Here is an 18,861-nt window from a genome sequence, read left to right on the forward strand (position 1 = left end):
CGAGGACTCGGAAGTCCTCAGCTTTTCCTTAGAGCAGGCTGCACATCTACATTGAGGGGCAGCGTGTGCCAGCCTTGCCGATATTTCGGGAACGCCTCTATCGCAGCAGTTCCAGCCACGCTGACCTCTGCCACTGCAGGGAGAGAATCATTGGCTCGCTCCAGCAGGATGGCTTTGCTGGCTTTAATCGGCGAAAATGAGTTTACAGCCTTGCCTGCTTTCAAATCAGGAGAACGTGGCGTAGCTGCAAATTGGGAGGATTTACCCGTGTAAGTACATATGCTAAAACACATCGAGCCCAGATTTTTCCACACATTTGGAGGATTATTTTAGGAGAGACGCAGGTGCACGCGCCCACTTCTTGGGGGGAGAAAAAAAATAGGCCATGTTATTTGACATTTTAAATAATAAAAATAAAACTTGGAGAAACAGTTGCTGAACTATGGATCAGCCTGAGCCTGGCAACTGCATTCCTGTGAGCAGCAGCCTAGCGTTCTGTGCTCACTTTGAATCCAAAACCACATCTAAAGCAGTTTACTTTCTGATGGCAAAAACTGGAACAGAGCTATGAATAAAATCACAGCCTTCTCGAAGGCTGCACCAGCACAGCAGTTAAAAGCTCTTTGCTCCTTATTTCACTGGGGTAACCACCGGTGTGAGGAACTGGCAGCCACTCCCTGCCTTTCTCTCCGGCTCCAGCGTTTGGCGGAGGGTTCGGTGCAGCCAGGCGCTCCGCAAGGGCAGCGCTGATGTCTGAGGGGGCTCTGGGTGGCACCGCCAGCCACTGAGTGTGCAGACGGAAGATCTGGGCTGTCTGCTCTTCTCCGAAGAAGGTCAGCAAGCCCTTAGTGGGTGAAGAAAGAATGTAACTGTGCTTGGGGATTCCCAGCACTTGATGTGTATGTAACCAGGTGTTTTTCACTTGCTAATTGTGTTAGAAACAGGTCTTACAGGTCGTTAATGGGTCAGGGAATTGTGAAAAGAGTGTGATGCTGCTGTTATTCATTCCCATTTGGGGGAAAAAAACCTGTAAATGTATCGTGAAGTCTGTCAAATGCCATTCCAAGTGCTCTGAAAGGAGTTTTGTGCTTCCTTACCTGAAGGCTGCTCTGATCTTCCCAGATTCATTAATAGATGAAAAGCAAATCACAGAATACGCCTTTAGGTTTCAGAAATGTGGTGGCAGGAAGGGAGCGCTTAGCAAGAAGCTGCACATACCTCACATACGTAACGCTTTCCAGTCTATCAGAAGATCCTATCCCTGTCAGATAGCAGCAAGACATTCCTGGGGGTGGAGTGAGTGTGAATTTATCTTGGGAGTGAGCAGGATTTCGCTTTGCCAAGCTAGCTGGTTTGCTCAGTTCAGGAATTTTCCATCCACCTCTATTATCCATCAGCATATAAATCCCAACAACCATAGTTAGGACTACATACCTTAATTAGTTCATAGTTTCCTGCAGTTCACCTGTCCTGCTGGCTCTCCTCTGCTGTCCTGACTGCGTGGTTGAACCGCTTCTCCAAAAATTCCTGCTTTGGAGGTATGCTTTCAAAACTATGTTGCGGACGGGTCTGCATTCCTCTTCCTTGAGGAGGGCTGCTGTAAGGTATATGTGGTGTCATACAGAGAAGTGCTATTTGGTTTAAAGAAATATAAAGCTGTACTCTGTGGGGTTTATTGTCTTTTGATATATTATTCATCACTTCAGCCTCGAGCCCTGGCTGAGGGGAAGGCTCTGTACTGAAATGCTGGGAGGAGTGTGTGGTGTGGCCTGAGGAGGTGGTGAAGGGCATCTCTGTGCTTGCCTTTTCCTTCGCAGCTCCTCTGTGTGAGCATCCTACCACTGTGTCTGCGTGGACGTATTTGCTTCAGTCACTTTAATTCAAAAGGTTTAGCTTAACTGGATTGATATTTGAAATTTTGTGCACTGATTTAGAGTATAGCACAGACTGTTAACCCAGAGGTAAAATGCAGGTTCGTAGGGATCTGTGGGCAGCTCAGCTCCATTAGCTTGAAACAAGAGCTGAAAACCATCATTTTCAAAGTAAAGATATGCATTAGCCAACATCAAAAATCAGGTTTTGGTTCTTGTGGTTGCTAGTTAGAACATCCAAAAATTACAAGCTTTCTGTTAAGAATAGATATGAGAAGAATTATTTGGCCAGTAAAACAATAGTAACGTAGAGATTTAGTGCTGTTAAATGATCATAATCTGTCTGTTTAAGATGGGGGAAAAAAGGGTGGAATATAGGTTCCTCTCCATAATTCCTTATAAAGAGAAATACCTGTTCACTAAATCAGGGGAGGGATCTGAGCAGCTGCAGCTGCGGAGTGTGTCTTATCATTTGCATTCTCCACCTCCTGCCCTTATTGCGGAATTAAATTGGTCTATCGTTAGCAGGGGAGTGTTCGTTGTTGCGCCGCCTGCTCTCCCCCCTGCGCCTACAGGACTGTTCCAGCGAAATGTCAGTCCCTGGCGGGAGCCCCTGGAGCAGGTGCCAGCGGGGCGGGAGGGGTCGTGGCCAGGGACTTTCTTTACCTCTTACAACAGGTGCCTTTGTCAGCGGCCTCGGAGGCAGCCAAGGAGGAGCCGCTCTCAGCCCAACGCTTTGAACTTTTGCTTCGAGAAAAACAAAACAAAAAACCCCCATGGCCAAACCCACCCCACAAAGCAATGAGAGCGAAGAGGAAGCGGTCATTTAAAGCCCTTCGGAAAACCCCGTCAGGATTTAGCAGAGCAGGTATGGTTTTTGTGTGGATAACGTGGAGGGCGATCTCGTGAGCTGGATATCGCTTCAGGAGGATCGGAATCTAAAGGATCGCTGCTGTGGGAATTAGCTGGAAAAAAAATTGCAAGCCTTTGAAGAAGATTTTTTTAAAATTCACTGTATTTCAAGGAAAAAAACCCTTTCTTCCTCCTGCAAGGGTTAAGCATGATCAGAATCTGCTTTAGTCTCAAGGATTTAACCTCAAGTGCCGCATTTTTTGTTTGCCATAAGCCTATTAGAACTCTCTGTTTCCTAGCAATAACATGTAATTTCTCCCCCTATTTAAGTGAAAGAGATGTTGGGGTTTTAATCCTGTACACTACAGCCGTTGCTCAAGTTTCCTCTTCAAATGCAAATAGCACCTGGTGCTATTTAGATACCAGTGTGATCTTTGATAAAGATACTCCAGGAGCACAGAAAAAGAGAAAAGTAAGGTGGGTCTGACCCTGTTTATTCTGGGAAGCGAGAGCACGTGACCATATGCTACCGGCAGCCTGAACTGGAAATTTCTACCAGATTTACTGCATCCAGCACATACTCTTTTTGGAGAAAAATGTACGGCTGAAATGATTTGTGTTTCTTGAGCAGGTGTGATTTTCCACCAGGAAGAACGAAAGGCTTCCAGAGAAGATAAAAGTGTAGTGGATGAGTCTAAGCAGAAGTGCTGATTTGTTTAGGAGTTTTGCCTTGCCTGAATCTCCTGAAAGGAGTTTCTTTTAAAGATATTTTGTTTGTTTCTTCAGATCACTTACTATTTTCCAGATTTTCTTTTGTGGTTTTGAGAATATTGATTTTTAAGGATTTTTCTGAATTTTTTCCTTGCCCTGCTTTTTTTCTCTGTGCCAGATAGATGTTATGATAAATGAATTGGAAAGTCAGGAGCAATTTGGAAGGCATCTACGCTGTTTAGGACTCATAGACAAGAGATACCAGATCACTTCTTGATTAAAGGCAAGCTGGTCCCAAATTCAGGTTAAAAACCTTATGTGGTGGAAAGTTTCAATTGCATAAGCTGCTTTTATCTCACCTGCAGAAGTGTGAGTTTGCTCAAGGAAGAGCTTACAGCCTTCATTGCATTTTGCGGGGCTGTTTTACCCTGTATTACAAATGGACTCTTTTTGGAGGGTTGTGACTTGATGCTGTCATCTTCCTGCTAAAACCAAAGTACCTGCATGGCACAAAATGCAATTCAAATCTGTGTAAAAGTGAAAGTTTTTAAAGATTTTAAAGGATTGATTTAGAAACTCGGGGGAAATTCCAAGGAATTTCTGAATGAAATCAACATCACACCGGTCTCAATGAATTTACAAATAAGCCAGTTGCAGCAATTCATTGGAAAGTGAGACTCAGCTGACAAGAATATCAGCTTTTGTGGGAGAAAACTGGATATAAAGAATAAACAATTGCTACAAAGTTCGTAAAGAGATGTGATTCCAGTCCTGGTGTCAAGCACTGACAGATCTTTTCTTGCTTAATACTTATCTGGTTTGACTACTGATTTTTCATCTTCAGCCTAACGCTGGAACTAAAACAGGTTCCCTGGCTTTCTCCGAACTTCAGCAAATGCCTTTTGCAAGCTGGGCGTTGGGAGTGTGAGCAGGTGTTTCGTATGTGCTTCCCGTGATAATAAAAGGTGCCCTCAAGAGGAAAACCCACACGGGAGCTGATTTGCTGGGTCCTGTTTTCTCTGGTGACACTCCTTCCTCATTAGCTTCTTCAGGTGGGTGTGAACAACTGACACGGAACTGAGCCAAGGTTCAGCCTTGGGATTGTCAACCTGCTCTGGCCGCTAACGGCAGCTTGCCGGCAAAATGATGGAAGAAATCTCCATAACGGTGGCTTACGATGCCCATGTTTTTAGCCAGCTGTACGATGAAGACTTTCTGGCCAATCTGGTGGCAGTCAGCAAACCCAAATCTGTGGTAGGTGTTGCTCTTGCTCCTTTGCCAACAATGCTTAAGGTTCTGTTCTGTCCAGTAGTTAAGTCCTTCTGCTGAAAGCTATCTATTACTCGTTTTCTCTTTTTATCACTTTTTTCAGAAATTTGCCTTTGTGCATCAACAAATGTAAAATAATTTATTTCAGAAAAGAGAAGGTTATGAAAACAGTACCTTCCTGGGTTACCAAGTTTAGAAAAAGGTGATTTAGTAGGATAATAGTTAAAATAATATTTTTGAAATAATTGAAATAACAATTAACTAGAAAATGGCACTAAGAGATGTAAACACTTCCTGTCAGCATGTCAGTTAAAGGTTCAGGTGAGATGCCAGGTGTGCAGCCAGGTCACCGTCATCACTAAATCTAAGAGAATCTGTGCCTTGTGTGGGCATGGTGATTTAACACTTTTATATATTCTTCTGAAAACAGCCTAAGTATCTGTAAAAGCTTTTTAGTTAAACACCCACTTCCTTTTTTCATCAATAGCGTACATATTTATTTATGTAAATAACATGTAGCATGTGGTCATCTTCCTCCCTCCTGTGGATCCCAGCACTTGTAGGGAGCTGCGTTCAAGTCAGTAGTTTTGACTCCGAAGTTTGGTGCCACAGTTCGTCTTTGGTCTCAGATTCTACAGAGGAGCCCATGTCTGAGCCAGACTGCCTCGAATCAGTCAGAAGAAGGAGATGCAGTCAAAATTTTGATCTAAATACAAATCAGGCTAATTATTTCACAACCCAATTAAGCATTTGTGTTTGCAGATTTTGGTCTGGGTCTGTGGTTGTGTGCAGGTAGGTCGCTAAGGTGTTACAAAGGGAAGTATTCTTAGAAGAGGAGATTTTTGCTTTGTTTTCTTGTGTAAAACCTCTCTAAGCCTATTTCCTACTTGGGTTTTTCTGCCTGTCCATGCTCAGGACATCTCAGGTGCATGAACTCATATTCTGCATGTCCCACACACCTCTAGATCTAACCCAGAGTTCTGCCCAATCCCTTCTGTTATGATGCGTTTTTCTGTCTCTGGCCTCCTCTGGGCTAGGATTTACAAGGCCTACTAGAATAGTTAGATAATAAATCTGGAAATCCAGTGTAGGTAAAACTGTCTACTTTAATATGACCTGACTGGAGACTGGGGTCCTAGTGGGCTTTAACGTAACTGGCACATGAGGAGTTGGATACTTTTACCCTGCTGGATATTGTTAAATGTGTGGCATGCATTAATTCAGCCACAGCCTTGCCTCTTCTTCTGCCTTGGCGGATTGCTAGGGCGGCATTTATTATTTTGGCTGCAAGCCCAGGGTAGGACCTTTTCTTCAGACAGGTACCCGTGTTGCAGTGAGATTAACGGGAGCCAGGTGCCCACGGAGAAGGTACCTGCTGGTCTGGAGAGGCCCTTCTGTTGAGTTTCTCCGAGCCAGCGATGGTGACCGCAGGGCTCTGGGTTCCTGCTGTCCTGAACTGCTTGCGAGTGCTAGAGCCAGTACTGCAGTTGTTTAAATCAAAATCGTTGTGGTAAGAAAACATTTCATGGATGGCTTACCCGATAATTTCAGACTTTGAAAAATGCTGCTTAAATGGGGTCAGTGATGGCCTCTTAAGTTCTGCACAGCCTCAGAGCAGAAGTGGTGGACGTTGTGTTACGTCTGTCTAGATTGCTCCAGGTCAGCTGCGAGTGGCTGGAGGAGATTAACTGGTGTCAAGCACAGCATCTTACACCTCCAGCTGATTTTTGCCTCTCTGAAAATGTAATGAAATAGCATTTTTTTAAAAAAATATTTCTCTATGAAGTAACTACTTACCTCCGAGTAAACAGAGATCCTTACATGGAACAGCCGTGGGAGGAAAGGTATCAATATTACTAATAAAACCTGAAAGATTGACTTTAGTGTGAGAATGTGCTTTTATCAACTCTCATTTTCCTGAACCCAAGAATACTGACATGTTCCGGTGCATTATATGCTGGTAAATAGGTTAAGAAATGTGTTTTTGTGCAGGATTTACATAGGAAATAACTTAACTGCTCTTTTAAGTGGTTTTGAAGTATATTAACTAAGCAAATGCTGGTGCAAACAACCTGAGGAGGTTTAAGATGAAGCTTGACAGGGTTATGATAGGGTTAGATAGTGTGTGGGAGCCTGCACTACCAAGGGATGGGACCTGATGACTCAGAAGGTTTCTTTCAGATCTCTGCTGCTACGTTTAATCATGGGACAAGCTGCCAATTGGGATAAGTTGGGGCAAATCCTCTTGACTCTGTCCCGGTCATTTTACCAGATTGCACAGAGTGTTCACTGTACATAAAGTAATGTTCCGTAGAAAGAATTTGCAGAGCTTCCGTTTGTTCTGCGAGTTCACATTAATAGCACAGGTATTTTTGCAAGCTGGGATTCATCTGTGTTTGCAAAATGCAGGTCTCATTTATTTTTAAAGGACTTTCTAGTATGCTGCTCTGGTTGCACAGAGAAGTTAAAAAACCCCCCATGATTTAAAGGCTTTCATCCTGTTGTGCAGTTTGGGTACCAGGACAGCTTTGTTGTAGTTCCGCCGGGTTGTGGATAGGTCGGGGCACTCAGGAGGCTTCTCTTGCGCAGAGGAGGGAGCCTCGTGTTACGAGGGAAGGAGCAGAGGGTTAATGTGAAACCAAACCAGGCCCAGATGACCAGTGCCCTGGGTTGCTGATGCTTTAGGCCAGCCCTGCATAGCACTCGCACAGGTAAGGAACTTTGTGAGGAAAATCAGAATTATCTGTTGTTGTCCAGGTCCCATCGATTCTAGCTGTGTTTTTCAATGGAAAATGGTAATTTTTCAGTGGAAAGCATAGCGGTTGTTTTTGTAGCGTTGCTTTGATGCACGTGCCTGCAATTAAACTGGGTGTAGATGATCTGAGATAAGGTTTTGTTAAGTATGCTCCAAAGCAACACTGTATGATATCAATCCTCCAATATGTATTTTAATCAAATTAGTCATGTTGCAGTGTGACCATGACACACGGCTGTTTTGCTCTGTGGTCTTGCTCTCAGGATTTCAAGTTATTTTGAAACTACTTTGCACAGATGGATTGCTGTGTGGTTTGTGCAGGAATTAAGTAGCTTTACTCTGGGGAATTTCAATTCTCAACTTATCTGCAAAAAACGTGGACCCTAGGGGTTATAAAAGTGGTACACTGGATGGTATAATCCTCTTAATCCAGAGTTGAAGGACATTCTTATGGAAAGCTTTATTGTATTTTCATTTGCCTGCCTGCTTTGTTCTGTTTAACTCTGTTCTGGGGAATTATCAGCCATTTCATGGACGTAATTTGTGGTTACACACCAGCAAACTCTGCCATAATTATTTCTAGGTTCTCCATTTCCCATCAAAGCCAGACAGAGGAGGTTCAGAGCCGACGGGTAGGAATAACTGCATCATCTCTGCAGACTGAGGGCCAAACATCTGGATAACATCAGTGCCGAAAGGGTGCTGGGAGTCGTGGTCGGTGATGGCGTGAGTGAGCAGTGAGTGGTGAAGAAGGCTCGCTGTGCACGAGGTGGCGTCACCAAGAGCACAGCCTGTGCGTCAGGTGAAACAGTTATTGCCTTCCACCCAGCAGCTGGGAGCCGGCTGCAGCTCACACATTGATCCAGTTTGGAGCCCCTGAAGGGAAGAGGGTGACCTAGAGCAGGTTCCACGGAGGAGCACTGGGTCGGTCATACGAGGGAAGGATGAGAGGGTTGGGGCAGCTTAGCCTGAAGAAGAGAAAGCTCAGAGGGAATCTAATTGCAGCCTCCTGCCACCTGAAAGAAAGTCCTAGAGCGGACACAGTGACAAGACAAGAAGGAATAGTCATGGTTTGCAGCACAGCAAATTCGAGCTCAGCGTAAGGGAAATCAGGCAGTTCTGCCTAGGGAGGCCACAGCATCTCCGTCCTTGGCAGCGTTCATGGGCAGTGTGCTCTAACTTTGAAGCTATCCCTGCCTGAGGGCTTGGTCTGTACACGCACTGGAAAGCCCTGTCAATCGGAAATTTTTCTTTGAGTCTCTAATTCTGCCTCGTGTGGAGTCTTGCGGGGAGGAGGAGCTGGCAGCATTTGAGCTTTTGAAGAGTGTCTGTCCCTGGGTGGCATTACTGCTGGCGTACTGCTGCTGCTGCTTCTGCCAGAGGAGCAATAAGGCCGGTTGGGTGGTCGCTGTTGCGAGAACTGGCTCTTCCCAGCAGATGTAATCCTCATCTGTGCCCTTCGCTTCCCAAGGAGGAATCCTGCTCTAGGAGCTATTTCATCTCTACCCCTTCCTCCCCTGCTCTCATCCTCTCACCTTAAACAGGTGATGCAGAAAAACAACAATATTTTCCATCTTTCCCTTCCCTTGATTGCTCAAGTCCTTTGTCTTGTGATTTCAGGATGTGGCCGCTCTTTCTTTAAGTCTTTCAATTTTTGAAGGTTTTGTGTGTTGCACTCACACTTGTCAGCCTTGCAGTTTCATTAGCGTCTCTGCAATTTCTTTTGTCAGCACAAAACTTCAGCCTCCCCAAAAAGTCAGATGAGCCATCGTTATATGGAGTAGTAAAAATAAAATATCACTAGAATTTTTGTTTATAAAAATTCTGCATTTTATTCTGCTTTGAGGAGTCAGCCCCACAATGCTGTCTTCTTCCCATGAACCTCCTCACGATTTGAAGTCAGTGAAGGAAACTGCTCATATAAAGCTAATTAAATCAATTGTTGTATCAGACTGATCAGGCTGTAGTTTACTTACTAACTTGTTTTACTTTTGAGAGTGTAACTGAGGTATATCAATATTATTTTGGCTACAGTTTTTATCTCAGTAATACTTGGTTGACACCTTTGGCTGTTAAAACTCAGTGCGTCGAACTTTCCTTGTTTTGAAGTCTTGGAGTTCCAGCATCTTTAGGAAAACTGGCACAGCTTCTGCAGGTGCATTGTGCAACCCCCGTTTGTCTGCTCTCATGTACAGGTCCTGGTAAGCCAGAGACGAGGTGATTTCCCCGCGGTGGATGAGCTCCTGGTCCTTCCTGCTACTAAAACCGGACTTGATCATGGAACAGACATTTGTCTGATAAAACTTGCAGAATGCTTGTTTACTGTCCACAGATGTGGAACCCGTAAAGGGGAAGAAGCATTTGTTTTATGTTACGGTAGTGTGTAGCTGGCATGTAATGTTATTCTTATTAATGCTTGTTTGACCTTCATCATGCATTTGTTATTAAATATGGCAATTAATAATTGGTACTAAAATACCTTGGGCTATTTAAATTGATATTGCATCCCATTTGTTTTCTGCTGTCCTAAACCTTCAACATGCAGCATATTTTTGCTGCTCTATGTTACTAACGCAGAGCAGAAACTGTCAGAGGTGAAGCCCCAGCCTCTAGCATCGGGGCAGAGGACAGTCAGGGCATGGGTGGGCGGGAGGGCGTGGGGGTGAAGGCCCCTCTGCCGGAGAAGCCGTCAGCTGCTGCCCGGCTGCACACAGCCCTGGTGTTCAGCGTTGTGACAGCACATGTGAGTCTGGTGATGGTTTTCATGTTGCTGTGAAACGCTCTGTGGCGCAGTCTGTGGCTGACAGTGACGCTGGCATCGAGATTCAGTTGCGCAGAAATGAGAGAGGAGGTCCATCCTGCCTGCCGAGTGGCAGAGGGTAAGGCTGGGCAGCTCTCCATCTGTCAGTTACCTCAGCTCTATCTCTTCCACCCAACTTCAATTTCTTGGAAAATGGAAATCTCTTACTAGACTCTCCTCTGGAAGAGCATCCAGCTCTCATTGGAGTGTAACAGGAGGTGGGAAAGGTATAATTTTCTGTGGTAATCTGTTAATCTTTCACTGTTTAAAATGTGTTTCTAACTTCTCATTTAGATTCATTCTAGTTTCAGCTTCCCATCTGGGTGTGGGATGCATTTTTGTGCCAGAGTACAGCATTCTGTACTGTTACTTCTTTTTATCCCTATGAAGGTACTTACATGCTGTGACCAACTCTGCTGGCTGTGCTCTCTTGTACAAACCGCGGAGCTTGAGCTCTTAAACCTGCTGCTGCGAGGCAGTTACACCCTGCCCAGAGCAGTTCAGTGGCTCTGCGCCACATCCTCTTCATTATCTTTTTTTTTATCCCCAACTGCGTCTCCCAGGACTAGGTGCGTAATTCCAGTATTGGTCTCAGTGACGATGCAGGGTTAAAACTTTCCTGGTCATCTTGCTTTATTTTCCTTGTGCAGAAGTCAAAATGATGCTTTCTTGGGGCTGATCCCATCTCGTCATGAGATCCACCCCCAGCTGGAGATCTCTTGCTCCATGCTGTAGTTAAGCTCTGTGTACATTTGGTCTGGAGCTGGCCCAGTGGTCTGGCTGTTTTCCAAGAATTCAAATAAATGTGTGCCATTTTCTGGTGGTTCTTGTCCTTTACTGCTCTTTCTATCTATGTGTCATCTGCAGATTTTATTAACAGGACCGTATTTTTCACTTCCAGGCCACTGATGCAGTGTTTGATAATGCTGGATCTTTTATGAGTCCCAGAAGCCACCCTTTAGGATATAATTAACCAAAAATGAAAAATATCATTGAATAATGATTCCCTTTGACTACGGCTTTCTGACCCGTTTCCTAAGCTTTTTAATTCATGTTTTGTGGCTATCAAACACTCTTCTGGGTTGTGTTTTGGGGTATTTTTGAAACATGCATCTATCATGTGCTAGTGAATCCAGTGCTAGAGAAGGCTTATAACTCTAAACTTATTTTTTATCAATCAGACCCACAGATAAAGAATAAAATGGGACGTACAGTTAATGAAATTATGTTGCTGTGCAACCAGCTTCATTCCTACTCTAGTTACTGGCTGGATCCTTATCAGCTCTGCAGAGTGTGGGTGTCATTTAACCAACCAAAGTCATCCAGATGTTTCGATTTGTGTTTCTTAAATATTGGTAATACAGGATATTCTTCTAATCTAAGTGAATCTCTGTAAAAATGAGCAAAAATGAATTCTTGTCTGCTACTTCTGTCAGTAGTACTTACACTCTGCATAAAACCCAGCAGCCTGGGTTCCTATAGAGCCGAGCTGTTTTCTGGACAATTACAACTCCTCTGAATCGTAATTATTTTTGAGCTCTAATTATTAATGCATATGAACAGTGCGTAGGAATCCTCTTGTTTTCAATATCCTCTAGAATCAAGTCCAGACTAAGAAAACTCAAGAAAGATTTTTTTTTTCTTCTGCATTTAGTTTTAGTTATTGGGGTTGTTTTGCTCCTGATTAATAACCTATATTCTGTTTATTTTCTCTTCATGTTTGAAAGCATTTCTTCTTGCTGCTCTCTAATTGTCACTGGATCAAGGAGGAGTTATTTAAGCAGTGTCTCACATAGATATTTTATGAGTGGGAACAGAATCCTTGTGATTAAACTTTCAAAAGAGGGACATTTCAGTATTTCTGTCATCGTGACAAGCCTATTTGGGAGAAGAAATTTGAAATCAGTTTCTAGACATTATCAGTTCATTAAGTCTTTAGTTTTAATCTTTTTTTAATCTGGAATGATTTGGGTATCAGCATGAACCTTCGCAATTGAAGAAGTGATGAGTTGCATTAAGATGAGAAAGTGAAGTGGGTCAGATGAATGACCTGAAGGTCCGGAATTCTAAGCCTTCAGCTTCCCAGCCTCACTTGTTTTTTCTTGTAGATTGCCGTTAATATAATGCATTGCACCTCAGGAAAGTTATATACAAACCCAAACGCTTTGTCATCACAGCACACACAAAGTGCACATGTTTGTGTATTATAAGCGTCTCTGTGTTCATCGTCTTTGAAGGGAGTGCTAAAAGTAGATGAAAAGGCAGTTAATCTCCTTATAGAAGCCTAATTTCTTAGTTACTGGAAGATGAATTAGAAAGTTTGTGTAAGTGAATGTATTAGTTAAAAATATTCTGTATTCATTGTCTACCACTATTTTCATTCTTTTTTTAATCCAATCTCAGATGAATTTGGCATAAAGACAGTGCCAAGGTCAGAAAATGTGTTACACTGGTTTTTATCTTGTTCAGTTTGTGCTTTCATTATTCAATATAGACTTTTTTTCTTTGTTGTTTCCTTCTGTCTGTGTCAACATGAACTCTTCAAAAAAAAGCTGCCTAGGGTGGCAGGAGTGCTGGTTATGCTGGTCACTGATGGTTTAAAGCTGTAGGCTTGTCTTTTGTGCACGTTAGTTATGCCAAGAGAAAGCTCAGCGTGTATACAAAGCATTGTACTTCTCCTGAAGGGTAGAATCACCAAAGAAATCCCAAGTTCAAATATAGTGGTGTAAATAAGTTATCATACTTGTTTGTCCTTTCCTGTGGAGATGACAGAAGCTGAGTGCACAGGCAGGAACAAGCACACAGAGATTGTCCACGCTCAGGTTGAACTTCCAGAGCAGACTGGGCAATGCTGGAGCAGAGTAACAGAATTCAGTTATCCCAGAACCGAGAGTCTTGTTCTTTTCATGGCCAGAAGAACGAGAAATGGAATAAACAGACCTGGGACAGAGAGCTCAGAAAGAAAAAAAAGCCTTGCTGCTTCTCTGCTGCTGCTGGTACCGGAGCGTGAGAATGGTGGGAGCCAGATGTTCTGATGATTTTAACTGTCTCTCTTCCAGAAGAAGTGGCCGTTCTTCCTCTGTGGGTGCTCTTTTTCTGTAGAGCGCTCTTCAGTGGCAGCAGCACCTTGGCTTTCCAGCTGAAGTTGGCAGCACGACCACATTTCATCTTCCGCCTTCAGCCCCTACTGCCTGATGCAAATGTCTTGCTTTTGTCAGAGCTTAAGATGTTCTCGGGGTTTTCCCTGCTAAATGATAAAGTTGAGGGTCTTGAGTTGATTGGTGATTGATGAGCTTGACAGGGACTCAGCCAGACATCATGGGTGAGCACAGGAAAAGTCGCAATCTCAGCCAGCAGTGCTAGCGGTAGTGGTGGAACCATACCTGGAGCAGTGAAAACAGCAGAAAGTTTAAGAAAAAGCCCAAAGCAGCTCTGTGTATACAAGCTTGCGCATCGGCACACCCACTTTGTACCTGCTGGGGTGGCCGTGTGGCTCTGGCGTGCCTTCCCAACCCCAGGGATGCGCTCCAGCAGCTGCTGGTGCTGCATTAAAGGCTGACAGGCTCCTTTAAACCCCCGGCCTGCCCTTCCTCGTGTCCCTGCCAGCCCCATGCCCAGGTGTTCCACAGGTGCCATGGAGGCTGAAACCTTCTTGAAGGGTTAGAGAAATAGCTGAGCAGGGCAAGGATTAGTTATTGCACTGAAATGCCGTGCCGTGCTTTAGTGAGCCTTTCTGATACCCTGGGGGTTGGACACTGCTCCACTCTTATTTTCGAAATCCTGATCATTGAATGTGCAGTGTTAAAGCCTTTCTTTTTTTTTTTTCTTTTTTTTTTTAGTTTCAGGGTTTAGCAGTTGTGGAGCTGGGCAAGCAGAAAAGCAGAAAAAAGGCAGGGCTTTTGAGAAGGTGTGGTAAAAATTGTGTTTGTTGCTGGAATATAGATAAAAATTTTTGATATAACAGAAGGGATTGTGGAGCCCTGAATGTGAGTATATAATGGTTCAGCTTTAATATAGAAAAGATGGGTGCTTTCTGCTAGTGGAATAGTGCACTAAATAGTATTTGCTCATAGCAACTTGTGGGATTAAAACATTTATACAAGTAAGGAAAGGTGTTATAGTGTCAAGGACCTCATCACACGTCAGATAAGCCTGACACTGATTTTAAAGATGCAAATTTAAAATGACAGCCTTGCAATTTTCTTGATACTGTGACACAGAATCGATCTGAAATGTTATTAACACATAGAATGTGTGTTCGAAGAATACTGCAGCGTTCTTTACGGATGATTATAGCTTAGCTGGGCATATGGTTCAGGGTGGTGATCTCAGACCCATCCGCTATCTTGGGAAGCAGAATTTCTTTTTCATCTTTTTCCTCTTGTGCTGGGCAGAGAGTGTGACAGGAGCCAAGATGTGGCTTGGTAACTGTAGCCTGGCAGACAGCTGGTGTCACCAGTCTTGTGACAGGTTTCAGAAGAGATATTCTGACGAGGGTTTATAAGGTGAAAGCTCTAGACTCTGGAATACGTATGTTCAGTGTGACTGTTTTTACAGCCTTGATAATACCAATGTTTTGAACCTGGTCACTGGTTCATTGCTAGCCTTGTGTCAGCTATTTCCCAGAAGTGTGACTGTGAAATAGGTCTGTGTCAGTCTCAGGATAAACAGAGCTGGAAAGTGAACCCGAACACGCTGTAGCTGGGAGAGGCTGTTTCTCTGTTAAGCGGTGCAAGAAAAACACTGGGGACTTTTCCCTCGGTGTCTTGATTCTGTTGGCACAGGAATGGTGGTGAGGATTGTACTCTTCTTCCTGCTCCCCCTTCTGTAGTTAAGCGATGCAAGAAAAACACTGGGGACTTTTCCCTCAGTGTCTTGATTCTGTTGGCACAGGAATGTGTGGTGAGGGTTGTACTCTTCTTCCTGCTCCCCCTTCTGTAGTGCTGCGATGTGCCATGAAATACATCCAGAGCTCTGAAATCACTATGCACATAGGTTAGGTCTAAATTAGAATGAACGATGTACCTCGAAATGAGGGAGAGCTGAGGGTCGGATTTTGCGTCTCCACTGAGGAGACTATAAACCCTTTAGCACCGAGTGCCGTGTGCCAAAAGGTGTCGTTCAGAGCAGGGCCTTGTCCCAGATAGCTGGTCAGTGTCAGTTCCCCCAGTTATCTGATCCTCATCTGTGGCCTTGGGATATACAGGTAGTTTCATTTAGCCTGTATAGTCTTTTGTAGCAGATGTTAAGTTAGATCAGATAATAGAAATGACCCGTACACACATATTTTCCATCTAGAATGTTACAAGTGTTGGTATCCTTAAACACAGTATTCCTGTTGACCGTGTTCAATTTAGATGCAAAATGGGTGCTTGCTGGCAAAGTTTCCTTTCAGGGTGTGCACCTTGATGCCAAAGCCCTTATCTGTAAGCAAGAGGAAGCACTTTTTGTCTGGCCGAGCTGCTCGACATCAGCTGCAATGTAAAATAATCAGCCATTTCCAAGCACTGCTTTTAAGGCACTCAGGGTGTCTCTTTTTTGTTAAAACAAATAGAGTTGAAGTGGATAATAAGCCCTCCATATTTCAAAGTGAAAATGCAATTTTGAATGCGGAAAACCAATTTGTGGATCTGAAGAGAAGTGTTTTGAGGAATCTCTGCTACTCCTTTCCATGATCCTTCTTTTTTTATTTAATAGATGCAGATTCCCCTGCAGCCCATATGTATGTGCCTCTCAAACACAGGCACAGTGGTGAGTGCAAAAGTACATGCTCGTGCTCACAGCTACAGTTCAGGGAATCAGATTCATTCACTTTTCCTGTGTTGCCACTGGATTGCGGCACAGTGAGGCTTACTGAATATTGCTTGGTCTCAGCTTACTCTTTTAACTTACTTAACTGTATTGCTAACTGAGCCTAACTAAGCAGATCTTTAAACAGCATGGCTATGGAAGAGTAATGTGTTACGCCAGGTTCAGCAAGTTTAGATGAATGGGAATACATTATCGAGATTAAAATCTGACAAAAGGGTCTGGTGTTGGAAACCATCCAGTGTCGCTGACTGTGCCCGTTGCTGTTTTGAATCACAGTAAATTGTGCAGGTACTTTGTAAATTTTGCATCTTGCCTTTCCCTTATTTTTATAAATTCCTGTTGGGGTCTCAGTTGTAATTGACATATATTAATAATGGCCTGATGTGGAAGAATTAAATAAAAATAAAAATTCACAGTAAAGCTGGTTTCCTCTGCCTTGAGCCAACTTTCAAATTGGATTTGTGTTATCCTGAAGATTTTCTTCAGGAGGTCTTACACCTGCAGAGCTGGCAGCAAGGTGACTTGCGGAAGGAAGAAAACTCTTCCCCTGCAAGGAAAGGATATATAGGTGTGCTGGTGTAGAGCAAACTGCTTTGCCAGTGTGTCCAAAAAAAGAGCATTTCTGTCAGTTCTTTCTTCCAAACGCGAGGTGGAGAGAGATGCTCTTCTGCAGCAGACATTCAGACAGGCACGCATTAAGCAGACGATTTCTCCAACACAGCGTGTGTTCCCAAGGAATTTAAGGGAACGTCTCCTTCCTGTCGGCAGAGATGATAAAACAGCATCTGACACTTGGGACTTTTGCTGTGCGGTGTGCAACGTGCCAGCTCGAGCCAGAGTGACTGTGCTGTGGAGCCACCTGCATCCACCGTGCCGGGAGGTGGCCGGTCAGCCCGAGCACCGCAGGCTTTGTGCTGCACGCTTGCCCAGAGCAGGGCTGTGGGGAGGGTAGTGCGAGAACTGGATGATGTCTGAGAGGCTGCTTCACAAAAACTTTCTGATCATGTTGCCCCCAAAAAGCAGGGGTTGGGCGATATTTAATGAGAGTTGTGGTCTGGTTTAGAGGGGGGGATGTCTGGGTCCTGAATGTGATACCGTAGCTGGGTGAAACACTCATGAGGGCTCTTCCACTTGATTTCAAACCTGCGACAAAACAGCGTCTTATCAGCGAACCTTCACTGCACAGTGACAAATGGAGAAATAGGAATTCTTCCAGCTGTGTTCCAGCTCGTGGATTTTCTTGAGGTGGCAGCTGATGATAATCCCTGTGTTTCTTCCTGAAATTGAATGCTGCCAATTTTCTTCTCTGCAGACTAGCCAGCACAGAGTTTTGTGAGAAATGATGATTTGCCCTTTTTCCTCTAGATTTGCTGCTTGTGGCTAATATCTCATTGGAGAAACAGTTGTTCCGATTGTATTGCATAATATCTAAATACACCACCCCACTGACCCCTTTTAAAGTCTAGTTCAAGAGACAAGTGCAGTTGTTCTGATTGTATTGCGTAATATCTAAATACATCACCCCACTCACCCCTTTTAAAGTCTAGTTCAAGAGACAAGTCTGTTGTGTCAACGTGTTACTGTGGGGTTCTTCCTTTACCATCACTGCATCCTCCCAAAAGAAAAATTGTTTATCTTCTTCTGAATTCTCAGTGACAGACATTGCAGGATACTTCTTTGTGCCCTTTGGCACATACATCTTAAGAAAATGATGATACAGTTATCCCTAGCAATGACTGCGCACACCAGCAGAGCACTGAGTTAGTTTCTTTGTATGTTTGATACAAACATTATTGTATGTTTGATACAAACATTATTGGGCCTTGATTGGCCTAATAAAGTTCTTAAATAGAGCTACATTATCCTTCCTATTATTAGGACTTGATTGGCCTAAAAAAGTTCTTAAATAGAGCTACATTATCCTTCCTTGAACCTGATTTAGATGTCTTTTAAATACTAACTAGATCAAATTAATACAAAAGCTTTGAGTGTGAATTCAGATGCATGTGATCTGAAATTTGTTGTCCCTGATCTGCTAAGGTTCTGTTTAAAGCTCGCACTCTTCATAGGCACCCACTTTGCAGAACCAAGTGCTATTCTGAAATTAACTTGCTTTTAACATCATTTTAAATCATAATGTGAAGAAGAGGAAGCACGAACACACGTAACTCAGATCTCCTCAAGAGGGGCACACATCGCAGTGAAGTGAGAGCCTCTTGCAGCCAGTGGTGCTGCTGTCTGTGTGCTAGAACTGAGCTCAGGCTGGTCCCGTCACTTCTGAGCTGGGCTCCCGGGCGTCACGTGTGCTTGGAAATGGTCCCGCTTAGCAGCGGTGGGAAGCGTCTGAGCTTATCGTGGGGATTGCAGCCCAAGAGGTGTGTGATGGATGGGCAGAGGGGAAGCTGGGCTGCAGCCAGTGTCTCTGGTTGCTGTCAGTGCTTCCCCAAAGCAAGCTCAGGAGTCTCCTGTATCCATCAGCACCCGGTGTAACCCTGCCTTCAGAGGGATGCCGGTCCTTCGCCTCAGTCTTGAAATGCCAAGCAAATCCATTGCCAGTGAAACAGAAAATTAAGTCACCTGCTGCAAAGAATGGGAAAGGAGAGCACTGCACATTGTGTTAATTGGCTTTTTGCCTTTTATTTTTTTTTTTCTTCCAGAATGAGGTGAGAACCAGAGAGGAAAAAATACTATGAGTGCAGAGATCACAGAATACTGGCTGCACCGTTAGTGTGAGGGTACATTGTATTTTTGGAGTGTTTATGCAGTGCTAGATAAAAGAAGTAGGAATCTGG

The 18,861-nt window shown here is 43.9% G+C and overlaps 1 protein-coding gene across 2 annotated transcripts in view; it reads left to right on the top strand.

Annotated features, from left to right (window-relative positions):
- The window catches only part of RABGAP1L (RAB GTPase activating protein 1-like), a 65,236-nt gene that overhangs the window by 28,948 nt on the left and 17,427 nt on the right, over nucleotides 1-18,861 (top strand). The window contains exon 1 of one of the 2 annotated variants that reach the window (XM_009872466.1): nucleotides 4,578-4,688. The exons of the other annotated variant lie outside the window; for it this stretch is intronic. Within the exon in view, the coding sequence (XP_009870768.1) occupies nucleotides 4,578-4,688 (111 nt within the window). Of the gene's footprint in view, nucleotides 1-4,577; nucleotides 4,689-18,861 lie in introns of those variants that run through there. 2 annotated transcript variants of the gene reach the window in all.

The sequence above is a fragment of the Apaloderma vittatum genome, unplaced genomic scaffold (genome assembly GCF_000703405.1).
Source record: "Apaloderma vittatum isolate BGI_N311 unplaced genomic scaffold, ASM70340v1 scaffold4737, whole genome shotgun sequence".
NCBI classification, from domain to species: domain Eukaryota; kingdom Metazoa; phylum Chordata; class Aves; order Trogoniformes; family Trogonidae; genus Apaloderma; species Apaloderma vittatum.